Source organism: Polypterus senegalus, chromosome 6, assembly GCF_016835505.1.
Source record: "Polypterus senegalus isolate Bchr_013 chromosome 6, ASM1683550v1, whole genome shotgun sequence".
In the NCBI taxonomy this organism is placed as follows: domain Eukaryota; kingdom Metazoa; phylum Chordata; class Cladistia; order Polypteriformes; family Polypteridae; genus Polypterus; species Polypterus senegalus.
The window spans coordinates 147,904,120-147,923,044 of record NC_053159.1 but is presented as its reverse complement, the minus strand read 5'-3'; the positions used below and the strand labels follow the sequence as shown (position 1 = coordinate 147,923,044).

The 18,925-nt window shown below is 38.1% G+C and overlaps 1 protein-coding gene across 1 annotated transcript in view; it reads right to left on the bottom strand.

The window, feature by feature from the left end:
* The window catches only part of LOC120530667 (low-density lipoprotein receptor-related protein 1B-like), a 1,848,048-nt gene that overhangs the window by 479,478 nt on the left and 1,349,645 nt on the right, over positions 1-18,925 (bottom strand). The window contains exon 42 of the mRNA XM_039755091.1: positions 10,977-11,348. Within this exon, the coding sequence (XP_039611025.1) occupies positions 10,977-11,348 (372 nt within the window). The remainder of the gene's footprint in view (positions 1-10,976; positions 11,349-18,925) is intronic.

Sequence of the window (18,925 nt, the reverse complement as noted above, 5' to 3'; positions counted from 1 at the left end):
AATTAGTAGTAGTATTAGATAAACCCTTGAAAACAAAGAATTAAATAGCAGCATAAAATGGCATGCCAGCGATGAAAACTGAAGTTTGGATATAACTTTTTGAGAAAAACCAAGTACAAGTGGACTCATCTGGTGAAACCTGCACAAAACAATCACCTACTCCACTTTTCATTAATGCAAACTGAGAACCTTCCTGTGATTATCCAGTGTGATGGCCAACAGGCTAAATTTTGCACTGTTTTTTCACAAAGAGAAGGACCTTTGATCATGCAGATAAGACTGTCCATGTAATGATTTCCCCCCAGTGTATTTTTAAAAATATTCATTTTCAGGCCATCGTGATACCCTATTGTTGTTTTTTTATGATCTGAAACTACATAATTCTATAGTTCATTATTATTTTTGACAGTCTTTATAGAGTGTTTATATAGTGGGCCTACTATCATGGCTTGCAAATCATACAGAGTATTATTCTAGTTGATGCTTTAGCCACTATAAAGGCTAAAATACCTACTGTATGTGTCAAACATTTTAGAGACACTGTTGTGATGGCTTCTGTTAAAATCTGCATTTAATGAAAGTCTGTCATTTGTGACACACTAGTCTGGCACAAGGTCTTGATATGGCAGACTGTTTTTACAAGTATATGTAACTGGTGTGATAGATTGGGGCACTGTCGTCCCCTTGAACACTCAGACTTGACGCCAGACACCAGATAAAAGTACAAATTATGAATTTATTATAATAATAATGTAAGAAAAGCACCCTCCTCTCCACAATACTCATAAACCAATACACTACAATCAATAAACGATAATCCCACTCTCCCAGACGCGTTGCCACCCTGCCACCCAGCTCAGCTCGTTTGTCTGGGATTTCCCAGAGTCCTTCATAGTCCTTGACCTTCGCTCCTCTCAGTCCATGTGATTGGCAATACTTCCAGGTCAGATAAAAACTGTTCTTTTTCATCCCGGAAGTACGTCATTTCCTCTGTCCCTGTGACCAGGACGCACTTCTGGGGTATAGGGCAAATACAAGTCTCTGAGCCTCCCTGCAGCGTCCCCTTGTGGCCCCCAAGGTATCCAGCAGGGCTGTGAAGGAAAACTCCAACATCCATGATGCCCTGCTGGAATTCGGGGCACCTCCATGCTGCCGGAAAGACTCCATCTAGCAGTGTGGGGGTATTGGTCGGGATGAACGGCCAGCCATAGTTCACACTAGGTATGTGCTCATGCTGACTCATTTGATTAACTTTGGTATAAAAGATTGTACAGTATAAATATTTAGGGCATAATATTTAAACTGAGTCAACTGCCTTCTTCTCTAGTTTGAATTTCAATTTATTGGCCCACCAGGGACAAAGGGCATTTAGAGGTTGGTGGATAAGGATACTGCAGCAACAGAATTAATAAAGTAGCACAATATAGAATAAAGTGTGGATTGTGTAGAATTGACAGAGTAGCATGATATAAAGTGTGGGTTGTAAAGACTTGAAACAGAATCATGATACTGAACAGAGTGTGAGCTCAAGTGCTGTTAAAGGTCAGACTAAAAGAGAATTAGATTTTACACCGTGAGTCCACATTAAAAAGAATCTGCACGGGTAAGAGAAGGCATATGTTCTGAAGAGAGGATTCCTTCAAAGCCTTTTCTGTGATAAAGCAGATGTAAATTTTGTTTAATTCTGTTCTGTATGTGTCTAACATAGAGATGTGAAGGGTATAGTAACAGGGGAACCTGTTATTATAAGCAAGATTACTTATTTTATGCTTATTCAATAATAAACAAAATATCTATACGGGTGCATTTGGGATAATTTTACAATGAACTGTTAATCAGAAATAACAATGTCACCAATAATTTATTAGGCACCAACATTTCTCATGGCTATGCCACTAGGCACTATCTACAAGCTTGTCTCTGGGGTTAGGGCATCAGAGCAGTAGTGACAGCCAGACATCTGTGGTGTCCGTCTAAGAAAAGGCCATTTATATGAGGCTAGAAAAGTGATACAGAGTAATGGCTTCTAACTGCATTAAACAGTATCAGGGTGCATCTGTAATGCTTTTCAGAATTACAAGAGCATTAGGACCTTCATAAGGCTGATGGCATAGCAAAACTACCAAATGTATTATCAGAAAGTCATGGCAGGCTCTTCACAAATTGTTTGAAATTCAGAGACAAATTACTTAAATTTGAGTAACAAGGGTGATTCCTGGAATATTCTACAGATGCCAATTGTAATGATTTATCTGTCAAAAGTGAGATAATATAGGCAATTTTACTCTTATCAGTAGCAAAAATTTGTCAGCTGCATTGTGAATGTAAGGAAAAAGTTATTTAAGAAATCTCTGTAATTCAAGGGGTCTCCTGTGCATGTCTCCATGTGGAGTAGGAACAGTTCATAACTAGCTGATATGATGGTTGAGGTGCGCTATTGTGTTCTTTCAATTCTTTAATTTTTTTCCCCAAATCTGGTCTATTCCAATTACTAAACAAGGCATGTCTGAGTTATTCGTATTTTTAAGGTCAAAACTTTTGATAGCAGTTAATTTGCGAGCAGCAGAGCTGAAACCAGGTTTAGATGGATTTTCCAAAGAATTGTCAGACAAGTGAGGATCAGTAATAAAACCGGAAATATCCAAAGCACTAAAGCCAATATGCAGTGGTAGAGCTGCCTCCTTACAGTAAGGAGACCTGAGTTCGCTTCTCGGGTGCCCCCTGCATGGACTTTTCATGTTCTCCCTGTGTCTGCGTGGGTTTCCTCCAGGTGCTCCGTTTTCCTCCCACAATCCAAAGACATGCAGGTTAGGTGCATTGGCGATCCTAAATTGTCCCTAGTCTGTGCTTGGTGTGTGTGTGTGTATGTACTGTGGTGGGCTGGCGCCCTGCCCGGGTTTGTTCCTGCCTTGCTCCCTGTGTTGGCTGGTATTGGCTCCAGCAGACCCCCTTGACCCTGTGTTAGGATATCGCGGGTTGGATAATTACTGACTAACTGACTGACTAAAGCCAATACAAATCAGAGTGAACAACAAAGAGCACACAAAGCAAAGTTCTTAGTCTCTACTGTATATACTATTAATAAGAAGCTGTGTTTGTTTAATTGAGCAAGAAAGTGTCTTTCCTTTAAGAAATTGGAAGTTCACACAGCTTCACATGTGAGCATCCATCTTATACAGTATACTGTATCATAGCTGCCATCACGTTAAAGGCCACACAGCCCATGCAATCACCTGCCTAGCAATCCTGCAGGATCATAGTGACCAGACAGAGAAAACAGCAGTGCGATAACATGACAGAATTAATGATAACATGTAGAACCAACAAAAATAACAATAAATATAATTTTTAAAATGCAGGAAAATGAATCAATACATTAAATAACAGATTCTGACAGGTCAATCGGACTGGGTACTTTAGTCCAAGTTCAAAGTGTCAGAAGAATCAAAAACAGCCAACAAATAAATCAGTGAATCCATACAGTACTAAAACAGGCCCAACATTTGTATTCAAAATAACTTCTGTTTGCCATTAATGTTCAAACCAAAAATTCATTTCACAGTAACTTTAAGTGGAGATGCTTGTTGTTGAAATCATTCTCTGCCGAACAAGAAAATTAATGGTGATGTATTACTCTCAAAAAAAAAAGCTGAGTGTGTTGCTGCTGTAACATTTTAACTGTCTCATCTCTCACTCGAATACAGCTTTTACCACACTTCCCAATGACTATCAGGACTGCTAATGCCGGGGAAAAGAAATTACAACATTAACTATATAATAAACATTGCATCATATATAACTGACACTTGTTCTCTGAGCCGAGTTTCTAGGTAACTCAACTGCCTTCTACTTAAGTATATATCTTGTCTTAGAACTTTGGTTTCCATTTTAGTACCTCAGCTGTGCTCTGCCCTTTTTACATACATTATCGTATGACCTTCACCTGACTAGTCATTACTTGATCCTTAGCTGGGGTAATAAATTGGTCATAGCCTTCACCAAATATGGATTTATTATTACAAAACTGCATTTAAACCTCCATTGCAGGAGCTCTTAGAAATCAGGAATGATGAAATAAATAAATATTGTAACCTCAAACAGAGCAATGCAGGAGCATGGAAGTTAGTAAACTGGCAGGAAAGCCAAGTAGAACAAGAAAACACATAATAATAATAAGGTAAAAATAAAGTTATAAAATGACTTTAACCATGTTCTTTAGGATGACTAATTCAGGATACTTTCATGCATTGAGGTAGTTTGTGTGGACTCATTACTGTTAGCTGTGTGAAATCCTTGAACAGCAAATAAAAATAGCCAACTTTAATTTATCAAATATCAATAGCACCTTAGAATGTCCAAAACTGGTAAACTTATATGAAAGAAGCTATATTTTACCTCTGCACTATTTTTCCCTACTAAAGGAGTTTTTCAATTCATCAGCTGTCAGAGTACACAAGAGAAATTGTACCTTAAACACCTTTTCTGACAGTTAAATTGGTACCATTTAGTTTAAAAAAATAGCAGTAACCATTACAAAGCTCTTACTAGATTTAGTGAGTGTTAAGCTGAGCAATACATCACAGGCCCTGCCACTTTATGTTTGGAGTGAATAGATTTTTCACAAATGGCTGCTAACACTTAAAGTTCGAAATGGCAGAAACAGATCTGGCCACAGCACTTCATTTCACAACATGTAGGCTGTTGCACTGACTTAGCAACTAACACATCACTGTCAAGTCCGATAGTTTAAAAGAATGACCCTGCCTGTGGAATATTCTGATGCGAAAACATGCAAGAAAGAAAAACAGTGTGGGAATAATAATGGAGACACACATGGTTAATTAAACTAGCCGTAGACTCGATGCACTTTTCATCAAGGTTCTTGCTTTAGCTCTATCACATTAGTAATCTCAACACCTAATCCATCTGTTTCAAACATAAAACCAAAACATAAAAGTTATCACAAGGGCAGAATGTTTAGACTTACATACTTCTTTATTCCTTAATCACATTATATGCATGCTGTAATGGTTTCAAGGACTGATAGTAGCTATAACTAAAACCTCTCAAAAACCAGTCAGCATTGTTTTAGATGTATGTTCTTCTAAACAAAATTATTTCTTAGTCTTTCAGAGAAGTAAAAACCTCTTTAGATATTATTTCAAAATATTTCAAAGTTCTTTTTTTAGAAAATAAAAACAAAATGTATTTGTCATTAGTGTAGATAATGCTGCCTTGTCGTGATGCAGTGGTTAAAAGTTCTACCTCACAGCTGCAGAGCCCTGGACTGGTAAAGCAGCTCAGTGGGCCACTGTCTGTGTGGAGTTTGCACATTCTTCCTGTACATAAATGTATTTTGTTTCCATCTGAAATATGTTCCTGTTAGGTGGATTACCAAGTCTAAACTGACCCTGTAGGAGAAAATACGAAAGCGTGTCTAAGGACTAAGCCTGCAATGTGCCAACACCATGCCCAGTTCCTATTTTGTGCTGCCACCCCGTTCTTTGCAAGTAAAAGTTTGAAAATCAAACAAGAAATAGAGAATACAGTACTGTATATATTGTATTCATAAGAGTAACTTATGTATGCTCTGAAATCACCTCAGTTTGTTAAGTCTGGTGTCTCCTGACTTACCAGAATGAGAAACGCTTCACATATATATCTCTCTATTATAATAAAAAAATCTTGGGTCGAGACATGACCTTCTCAGAAAGAAACTTTGATGTCCTATGAGAGACATTTTAACATCCCGTGAAACAAGACAGTGAGACAAAAGGACAGCTGCTGTACAGGCTTTTAAATGATGGATGTGCAATGCAACAAGCAGAACACGCAGTTTGGGAGCAGCTTATCCATCTGAATCTCCTTATCGTGCGTTCAGCACCCCCTTCACAACGCGAGCGGCAGAGACGCGAAATGGTAGCGCACCCCAATGGGTGGTCAAGCACCCTAGTGTATATATTGTGGCCCCCGACGTGAGGAGGGCTTGTGCCTCCTCCAGACCGCGAGGCGCCCGTCCTGGTTCTGTTGGGGCCACGGGTTGAGGGCATGGAAGCCCTTCCCTGTAGGGGCCCGTGGTCACCGCCAGGCGGCGCCCCGGTGCCTAATTATCCCGGGAGCCCGGCACTTCCGCCACACCAGGAAGTGCCGGGGGGAAGACTTTGGGTGGCGCCCGGAGAGCCGCCAGGAAAGCAGCCGACACTTCCGCCACGCTGGGCGTGGCTAAGAGAAGAGGCCGGAAACACCTGGGGCTCATCCGGGGCATTATTTAAGGGGCCGCCTCCCTCCAGTCATTTGGTGGACGTCGGGAGGCAGTGTTGGCGAAGCTGGAAAGAGGACAGGAGGCGGCCAGGAAGGCACAAGAGACTGTGGGCCTGGACTTTGGGGAAATCGGTGCAGAGGCACTGGGGTCGTGTGAGTGTGCACTGGACTTTTATATTGTACATAAGTGTAAATAAACAGTGTGTGGGTTGAAAATATGTTGTCCGTCTGTGTGTGTCCGGGCCAGCGTTCACAATATATACAGTATATACTGTATATGGTAGAAATAGTTTACTGTCAAATAATGCAAAGAGTACACGACATGTGTTTCGCCCTAATTCTGGGCTCCTCAGGCATACACACTCACTGCACCCCCTCTTGAGAATCGAACCTCGGACATCAGCGTTAGAGGCGAAGCCTCTTACATTGCGCCACGGCGTGTGGTTCGTTTATTTGACAGTATGTAGATCGGGGTAATTACATTCATGGCATTCATAGTTTGAATCACAATCTTATTGTATGGGTGGCTACCTACCAGGTAACGCTTGTGGTTGGTCAGCAAGTCGGCTAACATCCGCCACAGTGCCCTCTTTCTAAATACTGTCAAATAAACGAACCACATGTGTTATTGGATTATAGCTCCAGTAAGTGGATAGATGGACAACAACTAATCTGATGTATTTATATTATATTGAATTATTAAAACCAGATGTTACAATACAGTAGACATTTTATATATATGTACCAGTAAGAAAATGAGCTGCACAACTTTACAGTTCATGGTAAGAATATTCTGATGGCATTCCCTTATAATAAGAAATATACTGACCATGCAAAGAAAACAGCTGCAGTTCTAAATTAAGTGATTAGCAAATACCCTTTCTGAAACACCTGCTTCTATGATTGACCATGTAAAAACAGAGTACAGCTTCAGTAAACAGTAGCAATCATTCAAACAACAGGGTCTCTCATTACATAGTGGAAGATTTATCAAACCGAAGGAAATGAAATATATTCTGAAGTCCTTGTAAGAGTAAGTTTAAATGGGCAAGGTAAGCATCATTTTATAATGCTGAAAAATAACCCCTCCTGGAGTGTAACACAGGTCCACTGCACTTACATTTGATACAAATGACATGTATATTGAAATGGGGAAAAAAAACAACTGTGCATTACACTTTTACATCATTGCTTACTTATTTATGTCAATATACAGTAAACAGACTCTCTGAAAACAGTAGAAGAGATGAGGATGATGGTCACTCCAGAGGCCACCGTGTCTGTTGTACAGTATTCCTCTCAATGATACATTATCGTGGAGCAGCTTTAGTGTATTTTTAGTGTATTCTACAACAGTATTGGGAGTCTTTTTGCCTAAAGCCATCAGACTGTACACTGTCACCTCCCATGTAGTATTCCTTGGCAGAGTTTTAATATTTCCTTAGGGAAAGCATACATTTTATGTACACTGGCTGTATTCTGTGTCTTAAACTTACTTCATAGTTTATTGTGTTTTGTACTATGTTTTACACTGCTTTTTTAAGCATGTGCATTTCCACTGAGTATTTGCATCTTAAGAAAACTTAAATTTATATGCTGTGTCTTTATTTATTAAATTATGATGTCATGTTTACATCAAATTACTTTTCATAAGTGTATTTTATTCCACTGAAAGACAGAAATGGACACTATATAATGAAAGTACTACCAATGTATTATGTTTAAGTCAAATAAGAATGTGTTTTTGTATTACAGCATTAGGATAATTGTGACGTTAACAGGATATTCAACAAGCTTGTTTATCCTATTCATCTAGATTGCCTAAAATAATGTCAAATTGAAACTAAAATTCCTAAAGTCCTCCATCACACTACTCAGTAACTTATTCTATGTGTCTATGGTTTATTCTGTGAAGAGAAACATTCAATGTTTTGTGCAATATCTATCCTTAGCGTGTTTCCAGTCATGTCCCAGTTTTCTTTCTGAAGAATTTATCTTAATGTAACAGCTGGGCTCTACTGTACTTAATTACTTTCACAATTTTAACAACTTCAGTCATGTGACCTTTTAATCTTCATTTGGTTAAAATGAAAAGGTTCAGCTCCTTGACCTTTTCAGCTCCTCATAGCTCATACCTGTCAGTCATGGAATCAGCCTAGTTACTCTCCTCTGGAGTTTCTCTTTTTCGTAATACTGAGACCAAAGCTGTACACAGTTCTCAAGGTGAGCCTCTCTTAACTTGTACTCCACACATTATGATGCACAGTGTAACAGAACATTCTGTTAGCCCTCTTCATTGCTTCTGTACACTCTCTGAATGTTGATAGTGATGAGATCACTACGACTTATAGACCTCTCATTTTTGTATTCAAATCAAAAATTTCTACTTCCTACATGTGATATTCTACATTTACTTACATAAAATTTAATCTGCCACAAATCTGTCCAACTCTTTATTCTAAATTGCTTTTTAACAGTTTAGCTGATTCTACCTTATCTGCACTTTCTCCTTGTCTGTAGATTACTGCAAGGATAAGTTTAACAAACAAGACATATCACTCATTTGGAAAGTGGCTAATTGAGAGGTGTTTTGAGAAACCCACAAAAAAGAAGATTTTGTGTATCACAATGTTGCATGTTATCTGTAATATTCAAATATGGGGGAAAGTAGCTACTGAGGGACACTACTTACCCCCGGATGACAGATGGACATGTCCCTGCAGCATATCGGTACCCCAGATTCCCGCAGGGCACCACGATATTTGGAGCTCGGCTTCACGGCCCTGCTGGGTACTGTGGGTGTCGCCAGGAGATGCTGCAGGGAGACCCGAGAATCTTTATTTTTCGTATAGCCCGGAGGTACTCAGAAGTCACAGGGACAGGGGAACAGAAGCACTTCCAGGTCAAGGACTACAAAAAGGACTGGTGGAGACCCAGCAAGTGAGTCGGAGTTGGGAGGGAGTAGGACAGAGCTTCCTGGGAGGACTGGAGGAGAGATTTGTGCTGAGTATTGGTGTTTGCCTGTGTATGGTGGCGGAGGTGCTTTTGGGCACTACAGTATTTCCACAAGTAAAAGAATAAAAAAGAATACTTCTTGGTGCTTTTACCCTGTGTACCCTCTGTCTGTTGGGTCTACTGGGGCAACAGCAACCCCTAACGTTCACAAGTATTATTACTTATTTCAAGCAATATAATTTATGCAATCTAAAAATGTATCCTTTAACACTTTCCTGGTAAAGTTAAATTGTTGCTGTCTGTGGTAAGATACCTTTGACAAAACTACAAATATTAAAAAGGCTATGATATTCTTTTGCTTGTTAATTACTTTATGAATAAAACAAAGTTTTCCTTTGCAGTTTTTCTACAGTGTAAAAAATAAATAGGAAAAAAATTAAACTCTTACTAAATGTTTAGTAAAATACAATATACAGTATATTCAGAATCCTTATATATAATTTGATACCATCTGTATGTATGCTGTTCGCGTCAATACCCTGTATGTGGTGTTTGCGTCAATACCTCAACTCAATAAAAGTTAGAACCATGCAATGGGACTCTGCCTCTTTAGTTACAACATAATATGGCAAACATTGTATTGCATGGATTGGCTAAGAATGTTCGAATGCTTCAGTGACGCCGCTGGACGGCCAAGAATAGTTAGTCGATGTTTCGAGCGGATAACAGTAAGCTCGGTTGGTTTTTGGAACACTGGTTTGGTGGGGCGTACTTTCCAAGACTAACATCGTCGACTGACTTAAACCCATCAACAGCTCCGGAACCATAAGTAATTTAGAACGTATCGCCATTTGCTTGGTACGTCAAAATCTAATTTTGGGCAGTTCAGTTTTGGCATCTGTCCTTCTGACATCTTTTGGCAAACTGAGTAATGACGACTGGGTATTAACAATGGTCATTGTTTAAATTTAACCCAATCTCAGATCTAAAATGACCATGCCACCATAATTATTACTCCGACTCTGATTAGAGTCGGAAAATACGGTTTGTTTTAAAAATGTGTTCACCGGAAAAAATCAAATAAGGTGCGCCGAAGAGCTGAGTTCACGTCTCGCAGCCCCATTTAAACAGGAAGCTCTTCATTACATCGGCCGAAAAAGTCTATTTTAAGCACAAATCAGTTCCATGATGACAAAATAATTTCAAGGACTTAAAAAAACGAATAATTCTTTGCAGAGAAAGTATGGATTTCACAAACGTAGAATTTTTTAGCCCGATTCGATCACTAGTAGAATAATATTTTACCAACCAATAATACAAAACAAAAACTACACCTTATATAATAGAAAAACATGTAAAAGTTACATTTTAAATCTGGATCAACTTGAAAGATAAAAGTTTTAAAAATGCCAGTGCTGACCAATGAATGGAGCAAAGTATAGCAGACAAACACCTTTACCATTCTTGGCTCTATAAGCTTTTTCTGTTTCATAAACAATGTCAGTCTCTGAGTAGGAAAGTATAAAACAAGTATAATTAGTATACCAAAATTGTAAGCAAACTACGCAATTTTTTAAAACTGAAATAAAAAATGAAACAACCTGAAAAGCTAAATTATTCTTTGATTCTTCAAAACACAAATGTCATTTCTGCAATAATTAAAAAAATACCAAATAAAACAATGTAGCTACATGAATAATACAAACTAATTTAACTTTGGACATCAATTTCAGATAAGAATGAGTAAAATAAATACTTACTTTCGACAATAACATGCCTTCCAGTACAGTCATCATTAATAACTTGGATATTCCCAAAGTGAACATCACTGAAGAAGATGCGATTAGTTCCTTTTAGCCTCTGGGTGTAGTCAAACGCAAGAGCAATCACATTCTTGAAATAGGCAGGGTTCTCACAAGGTTTTACAGGAGAGTTTAAATTGGCCTTGTCTGAAAGGTGAATACTTTTCAGGATGGTTCTTTCAGAATACAGCAGATAGCCATCATACTTCTGACAGTTTAATCCATCCGGTGAGAGGTACCCGTGGGCACAAGCACAAGTTCGGCGTCCATTTCCTCTGTAGAAACAAAGCTGCTCACAGCCACCATTATTCTTGGCACAAATGTTTGTACCTGTGGAAAAAGGATACAAGTTAAATGAACTAGAATATTATGGTAACTGTCAAACTTCGGCATATAAAATGAAAAATCTCTTCTGGTAAGGCAAAGGTTTTGTATTTTGCAAAAAAAAAAAAAACACATGATTTGTAAGAAAACAGAAATAGTTCAATAGACACAGGTTGGGCATGGTGGTGAATTTTATTTTATAGTTATGCACAATAAAAATGAGAGTTCAGGATGTACAATCATGGCCGAAATTATCGGCACCCCTGGAATTTTCCCAGAAAATTGTTGCAGTTACAAATATTTTGGTATACACATGTTTATTTCCTTTATGTGCATTGGAACAACACAAAAAACAGAGGAAAAAAGCCAAATCTGACATCATGTCAAACAGAACTCCAAAAATGGGCCGGACAAAATTATTGCACCTTTTCAAAATTGTGGGTAAATCATTTTATTTCAAGCATATGATGCTCATTTGAACTCACCTGTGGCAAGAAACAGGTGCTGGCAATATAGCAATCACACCTGAAGCCAGTTAAAATTGAGAAAAGTTGACTCAACCTTTCTGTTGTGTGTCTGGGTGTGCCACACTAAGCATGGAGAACAGAAAGAAGAGCAGAGAATTGTCTGAGGACTTGAGAACAAAAATTGTGGAAAAATATCAACAATCTCAAGGCTACAAGTCCATCCATCTCCAGAGATCTTCATGTTACTTTGTCCACTGTGCACAACATAATCAAGAAGTTCACAACACATGGCACTGTAGCTAATCTCCCTGGATGTGTACAGAAGAGAAAAATTGATAAAAGACTGCAACGAAGGATAGTCCAAATGGTGGATAAACAGCCTCAATCAACTTCAAAACATATTCAAGCTGTTCTGCAGACTCAGGGTGCAACAGTGTCAGCTCGAACTATCCATCGACATCTAAACGAAATGAAACGCTATGGCAGAAGAGCCAGGAGGACCCCATTGCTGACACAGTAACATAAAAAAGCCAGACTGGAGTTTACGAAATTGTACTTGAGGAAGCCAACATCCTTCTGGGTGAACGTCTTGTGGACAGATGAGACCAAGGTAGAGCTTTTTGGTAAAGCTCATCATTCTACTGTTTACAGAAAACAGAATGAGTGCCTACAAAGAAAAGAACACAGTATCTACACTCAAACATGGTGGAGGTTCTAAGATGTTTTGGGGATGTTTTGCTGCCTCTGGCACTGGATGCCTTGACTGTGTGCAAGGCATCATGAAATCTGAAGACTACCAAAAGATATTGGGGCGCAATGTAGGGCCCAGTGTCAGAAGGCTGGGTCTGTGTCAAAGACATAGGTGTTCCAGCAGGACAATGACCCCAAACATACCTCTAAAAGCACCCAGAAATGGTTGAAGACAAAGCGCTGGAGAGTTCTGAAGTGACCAGCAATGAGTCCAGATCTAAATCCGATTGAACACTTAGGGAGAGATCTCAAAATTGCTTTTAGGAGAAGGCGCCCTTCAAATCTGAGAGACCTTGAGCAGTTTGCAAAAGAGGAGTGGTTGGATAAACCAGTTGAGAGGTGTAACAAGCTTGTTGATGATTATAGAAAGCGCTTGATTTCAGTTATTTTTTCCAAAGGGCATGCAATCCAAATATTAAGTTAAGGGTGCCAATAATTTTGTCCAGCCCGGTTTTTGAGTTTTGTGTGAAATGATGTCAGATTTGGCTTTTTTTCTCTGTTTTTTTGTGTTGTTCCAATGCATGTAATGGAAATAAACATGTGTATACCAAAACATTTGTAATTGCAACAATTTTTCTCAGAGAAATGGTGCATTTTCTGGGAAAATTCCAGGGGTGGCAATAATTTCGGCCATGAATGTATGACTTGTGAATGATGCACCCTAACTAGGAACAAAGAGTGCTTAAAGGAAAAGATTATTACTTTTCAAGTTGAAATTATTTCTTAACAATCATGGTATATATTAATTTGCTATGTAAAATTGGCATATTTTATACATTAAAAAAATAGCTAACCTGCTCTTCTGTTTTATAATAGAGCTAATGGGAATCGGAATCCCTCTGTGAAAAAAAGACTTAAAACTTGAATGTGTCTACTCAGAATTACTTTGATTGAAGAAAATGTGCCTTCCGTGTTTCTGAAGCATCCTACTTTTGATTTTGTGATTCTGTTTCTTCAACGATTATGTTCTTCCATGGCTTGTAATAACAGACAGATGCATGCTCAAATCATATGATTATTTTTTCCTTTTCTTCTTTCTTAAAATCCCATGAATACTCTGTTATGCAATGTGTGAACAATCTCAAGGCAACCATAATCAATAATATTTCTGGTTAGAAAAATGGATATATTTAGTAGGTTTTAAGGCCTTTCATCCAACTGGGACTCTGGTACTCTTCACATCCTTTATAAAATGCAAGAGCAGGCTAGTGCTTTTTTTATTTATAAAATATGTTTCACGTTATCATGCAGTTTCATGTGGCAAACTACTATATACCATGAGAGTGAAGAAATAACTTCAACTTGAAAAATACAAAACTTATACCAAAATGGTGGTTTATTAATCAAACAAACAATCTAAAGAAGAATACAAACTAACAAGTCAAATCAAAACACAAAGCACAGCCTAATTTCCCCATACGACCTGGCTATTCCAGGTTTTGTGTCCCAATCAATCTAGTGATTGCCCACTTCAAAAACCATCATGGTTAAAGCATTACACACTTTCCCCAACATCCCATATACATTCACTTTCCTGTACTCTTGTCGCACTGCCATTTTAGGCCCTACCTCAAATAAACTCAGTCATCTACTGGCAGGGAGAAGGCTTTAAGCCTTGTCCAGAGGCTATTTCTAGGGATATCCAGAGTCAGCCTAGCAATCATGGGCAATCTTTGGAAAATCTGGAGCTGTTATTTCAGAATTCTGTCTGGTGACCAAAGGATTCCCTTAGTCCCAGTTTCTCTCTCTAAAGGGCCAAGCACTCATTTTAGCCATTATGCTGCTTGTCCTCTATAATATTCCAGGTATCTGGCTCCTGCTGACATCTGTCGGACTGGCTAAAACCACTTAGTAATTTTGCTGTTCCCACTAACCTTTTTCTTATTTTAGTGTCCAGTAAATAATTAATTCAGAAGCAACATTTTTATGCCACTGGTACTTTAAATGACTCTCCAGTTGCCAATATAAAGTTTGTTTTTAAATAATGCTCACTGCTGAGCCTATCTTCTGTCAAGTGCTTCTTTCCTGGGAAATGCCTTCCTAATCACGGACCCTATTACAGACTAAAATAAATTTTGTCTTGTGGGTAATAAAAATTCTTTGAAAGAAGTACTATTAAGTGGAAACAACCTACATTTTAATGCAAAGACAACACATAAATGTGCATCCACCACCTTGATATCACTGTGTACAGAGAAGGAGCCAACCCTGGTGGTGGGCCAGTCTATTATAGGGTACACTCATGTGCACATTAATCCACACTCACTCAGGGCAAGTTTAAAGAGATCATTCTGTAAGTCTTTGGCAAGTGGAAACAAAACTAGTGTACCGACAAAAAAGGATATAACGCATGAAGACAGTAACCAGGCCTACTTCATTCACAGTCTCCTGGATCTGTGAGAAAACTTTAGATAAGTACTGACATTGCTAACCGATTCAATTTGCATCCTTAGCCTGTAAAATGGATTAATTTTCTAACCAGTGATGCTCACATAGAAAGTTTGCTTAACAAGTAAAAGTAGATAAAAAGTGTACAAATTAATAAATGGATTCATAGAAGGTTTCTCCATTTACTGGAGAAAACTCAGGAAGCAGGGTTTGGGTATAACACCACTGACACCAAGAATTCTGTTTGTCTCTGTGGCGGATCACATAGGATTGTATCTTTAAGGAACACATCTGAATTAAAGAAATATTTCTATGCCTTCACTACTCATGCTTCCACAAATGATGACCAAGTGTACAGTTTATTATTTGCTTACTAGATAGAAGCAGCAATATAAACAATTTTATTTTTCCACTCCAGGGAGTGGAGAGTTTGATATTGATCTTATTTTCTATAGAACTGAATAATACAATTGAGGGTCGTAACTGGCTGTGGACTATCCTAGAAAAATTTGGTGCAATTCAGAAATCAACACAGGAGTGTGTGTAAGTCCCACAAAAGGTTCTGAAAATGCGACCAGCAGATATTTTTAAATAAAACATAAAATATACTTTTTAATTTAAATTTTTTTGATTGGAATGTTCAAATTTGGAGACAGAAGAAATGAACTTTTTATTTAATTAAATGTGTTAAATTGTTTAATGATGCAGAAACATTGCATTAGTTCAAATGAGCTAAAAATGTTTATCTTCTGATTTTCATTTGTACATGGCATCTGATGCATCTCGTTTGAGTGTCAAACAATAATCTGTTAGCATTGATGGATTCCACACACCCTCGTACTGCTTTTCCAACATTACAATGTCCTTTCATGATGAAACCTTTCATCATGTTCGCAACCAAGATTACCAGGGAAGAAATCCAAATGTGAATACAGAAGATGAATCTTTAGTGACTTATTACACGTCATCATTTTGTACGTTTGAAGCATATTGTCAACCAGCTGGACATAGTCTGGTGCTCTGCAGTTGCCAGGAAGATTCTCAAAAATAGACTTGAATGCCTTCCATGCAATTTTCTCAGGCCCCTATTAGATCCTTGAAACACTTGCCACGGAGGATGTGTCTGATTTGTGGAGCAATAAAAAATGCCGTCCTTAGCCTTGGCATCAGTTGTTTGTGGAAACATCTGTTTCAAATAGTTAAATCCTTCACAATCCTTTATTTCTTTCACAAGATTTTTAATCAGTCCAAGTTTTATATGAAGAAGAGGTAAAATGATCTTAGTTGTTTTGGCAAGCTGTTAATGTACCACACTTTTCTGTCCTGGAACAAAATGCTTTCTCTGTCGCCAGTTCTTTTACATGAAACAAGGCTGTTGAACAACTCAGGCAACATCACTTGGTATACCTGAGCGGTATTCCTAGTAGCACTGCCACAACTTTTAGATCATCACATATGGTATGTGATATGTGTTTTGCATTCAGCAGGCCAAAATAAATATAATACACCCAAAAGTGATCCAGAAGCGAAATGTTCATTGTCCATGGTTATAAAACAATAATAAGTATGTTCAGACATGATTAAAAAAGTAGCAAAAAGTAAAGGATGGTGCTCTGGACGGAACTACTTTAGTAATCCACATGCAGTCCTCTCTTCAGTGTCAATTGATCATAAAATAGATAGATAGATAGATAGATAGATAGATAGATAGATAGATAGATAGATAGATAGATAGATAGATAGATAGATAGATAGATAGATACTTTATTAATCTCAAGGGGAAATTCACAATTTCACAACATCCTCAAAACCATTTAATTCAATTCAGGGTCTGGAGGCAGGAGCCTATAATAGCAGCAAATGCCAGCCATCACTACACATTTTGAACATTACGTTGATAGGGGCTAACAATCAAGCCACACACAGAGACATAATTAAATTTTTAAAAACAATTGAATGTAAAATTTAAATTTCTTTCATTAATTGTGTCTCTACTACTAAATTTTTACATAATTCTCATATTCTTGCATGATTTAAATAGTTACATTTTATAAAGCTTATGGCATCCATGAATTTGATTTGAATTCAGTTTGGCTGGTATGATGGTGACAGCTAATTCTGCAGCCTCATATCTCTTGTGTCGTGATTTGTTATCTGCTTTGATTGACATGTGTGTGAAGGTTACATGATTTCTTGTGTTCAGATGAGTTTTCTCCAGGGTCTCCATGCAATCTCCAGATGTGCTATAAAGCTAACTGCCTGTCCATAGGTGTGACAGAGTTTTTCTTCACTCTGAGAAACCGCTGTCCATTTATAAACATTGCCTTACTCAGCTGCCCCCAACCGTACAGAAATGCACTTGAAAATTGATGAGTAGATAGAATTATATACAGCAGCTGCTTTCATTAAATCCTGTTATGATAAAAAAAACTTTTGAAATTGTATTAAAATAATTCATGCACATACACAACACTTGTACAAATATTATACAACTTCCTTCATGTTTTACATTTTTGGGTGAATATAGTTGCTTACATACAGTACATTTGTCTTACAGATCCAGGAAACTGTAAATGAATTAGGCCTGGTTACTCTCTTCACATAATGTATTATTTTTTATGATGGTACACCAGTTTTGCTTTCACTTCCCAATGACTTACAGATGGATCACTCTATACTTGCCTGGTGTGGCTGAATGTGGGTGTGCACAGGACTGTGCCCTGTGATAGGTGGCACCCTGGATTGACTACTGCCTTGTTGCCAGTGCTGTAAGAATAAAAACTAATTCCGCACACTCCAGAACTGGATAAGCAACATTAAGAAATGGATGGAAGGATTTTATTATTAGTAATGATGTTTGCATACAGTACTGCAATCCTGCAGTGTTTAGAGCCTGATTCAAATTTCAGCAGGACTAGTCTCTTTAAGGAGCTGGCATTTCATCCATCCATTATCCAACCTGCTGAATCCTAACAGCCAGTATGGGTTTAATTCACAGGTTACATTCACCTTCCACAGTCCTCAATGGCACTGTTAGAATGTGTAAATAAGCCCAGAGTAAGGGTGTAAGTGCTCTACAACTGTCTGGTATCTCATAAGAGTATGCTCTGGTGTTGTACATGCTGCTATCAGAACAGGCACTGGCTTTCTATCACCCAGTACTAGTTAAACAGATTTAAATGGGAAATATTACTGTATTAGTTGCAGCAACATTCATTTAATTTAAATGGCATGGTGCCATATTGTTTGGAATTTGAGCAAATTCCCCATAGTTAGCATCATGATTTTTTTCTGGATTCCTTCTCCCACATTGTGTTAAGTAACTGGCGACCCTTGTGTTAGTGAGCAAGGCCTCTACTTTACTGGTTTGTTACAATAGGGGCCATGACCCCCACCTGCCCTGACTTAGAATATAGCAAGTTTGTTTTTTTTTTACTTAAAATGCTGTTAGAATTTTTCCATTACTTCATATTCAATCTTCTAAACATTTTACATTAACAAACACAGTGCCCAGAAACCAAAAAGGAACATTTTAAAAGGCTTACAAAAAGAATCTTGAATTCATGCATATGGCAATCTATAATAATGCCTCTTGGGATGCATAACATTACTTTTACAAAAATGAGCTCAGACTGCTGCTAATCACATGGCGCTTATGATGGATAAGACAAGTGACCTGACAGGCTAACAATATACAAATCACCGTCTCCAAGGTGAAAAGAGTTTGGCAATTGGCACATGAGATGTCATCATTGTGCAATATCAGACATTATTCAGTCAGGGATAGTCGAGTTATCAGAAACCCTGTTGGTTTATTACAGGATGCAGAGAAGGAGGGAAAGGGCAAATGCATTGTGATTTACAGTAGCTCTAGTGACCTGTTTTGCTCATGTACCTGTCTGATGGATTATTATTGGATGTCTCTAACATTCTGCTGTCTTGCTGGCAGCTACAAGGAATTGCTTTTCTGAGATAATG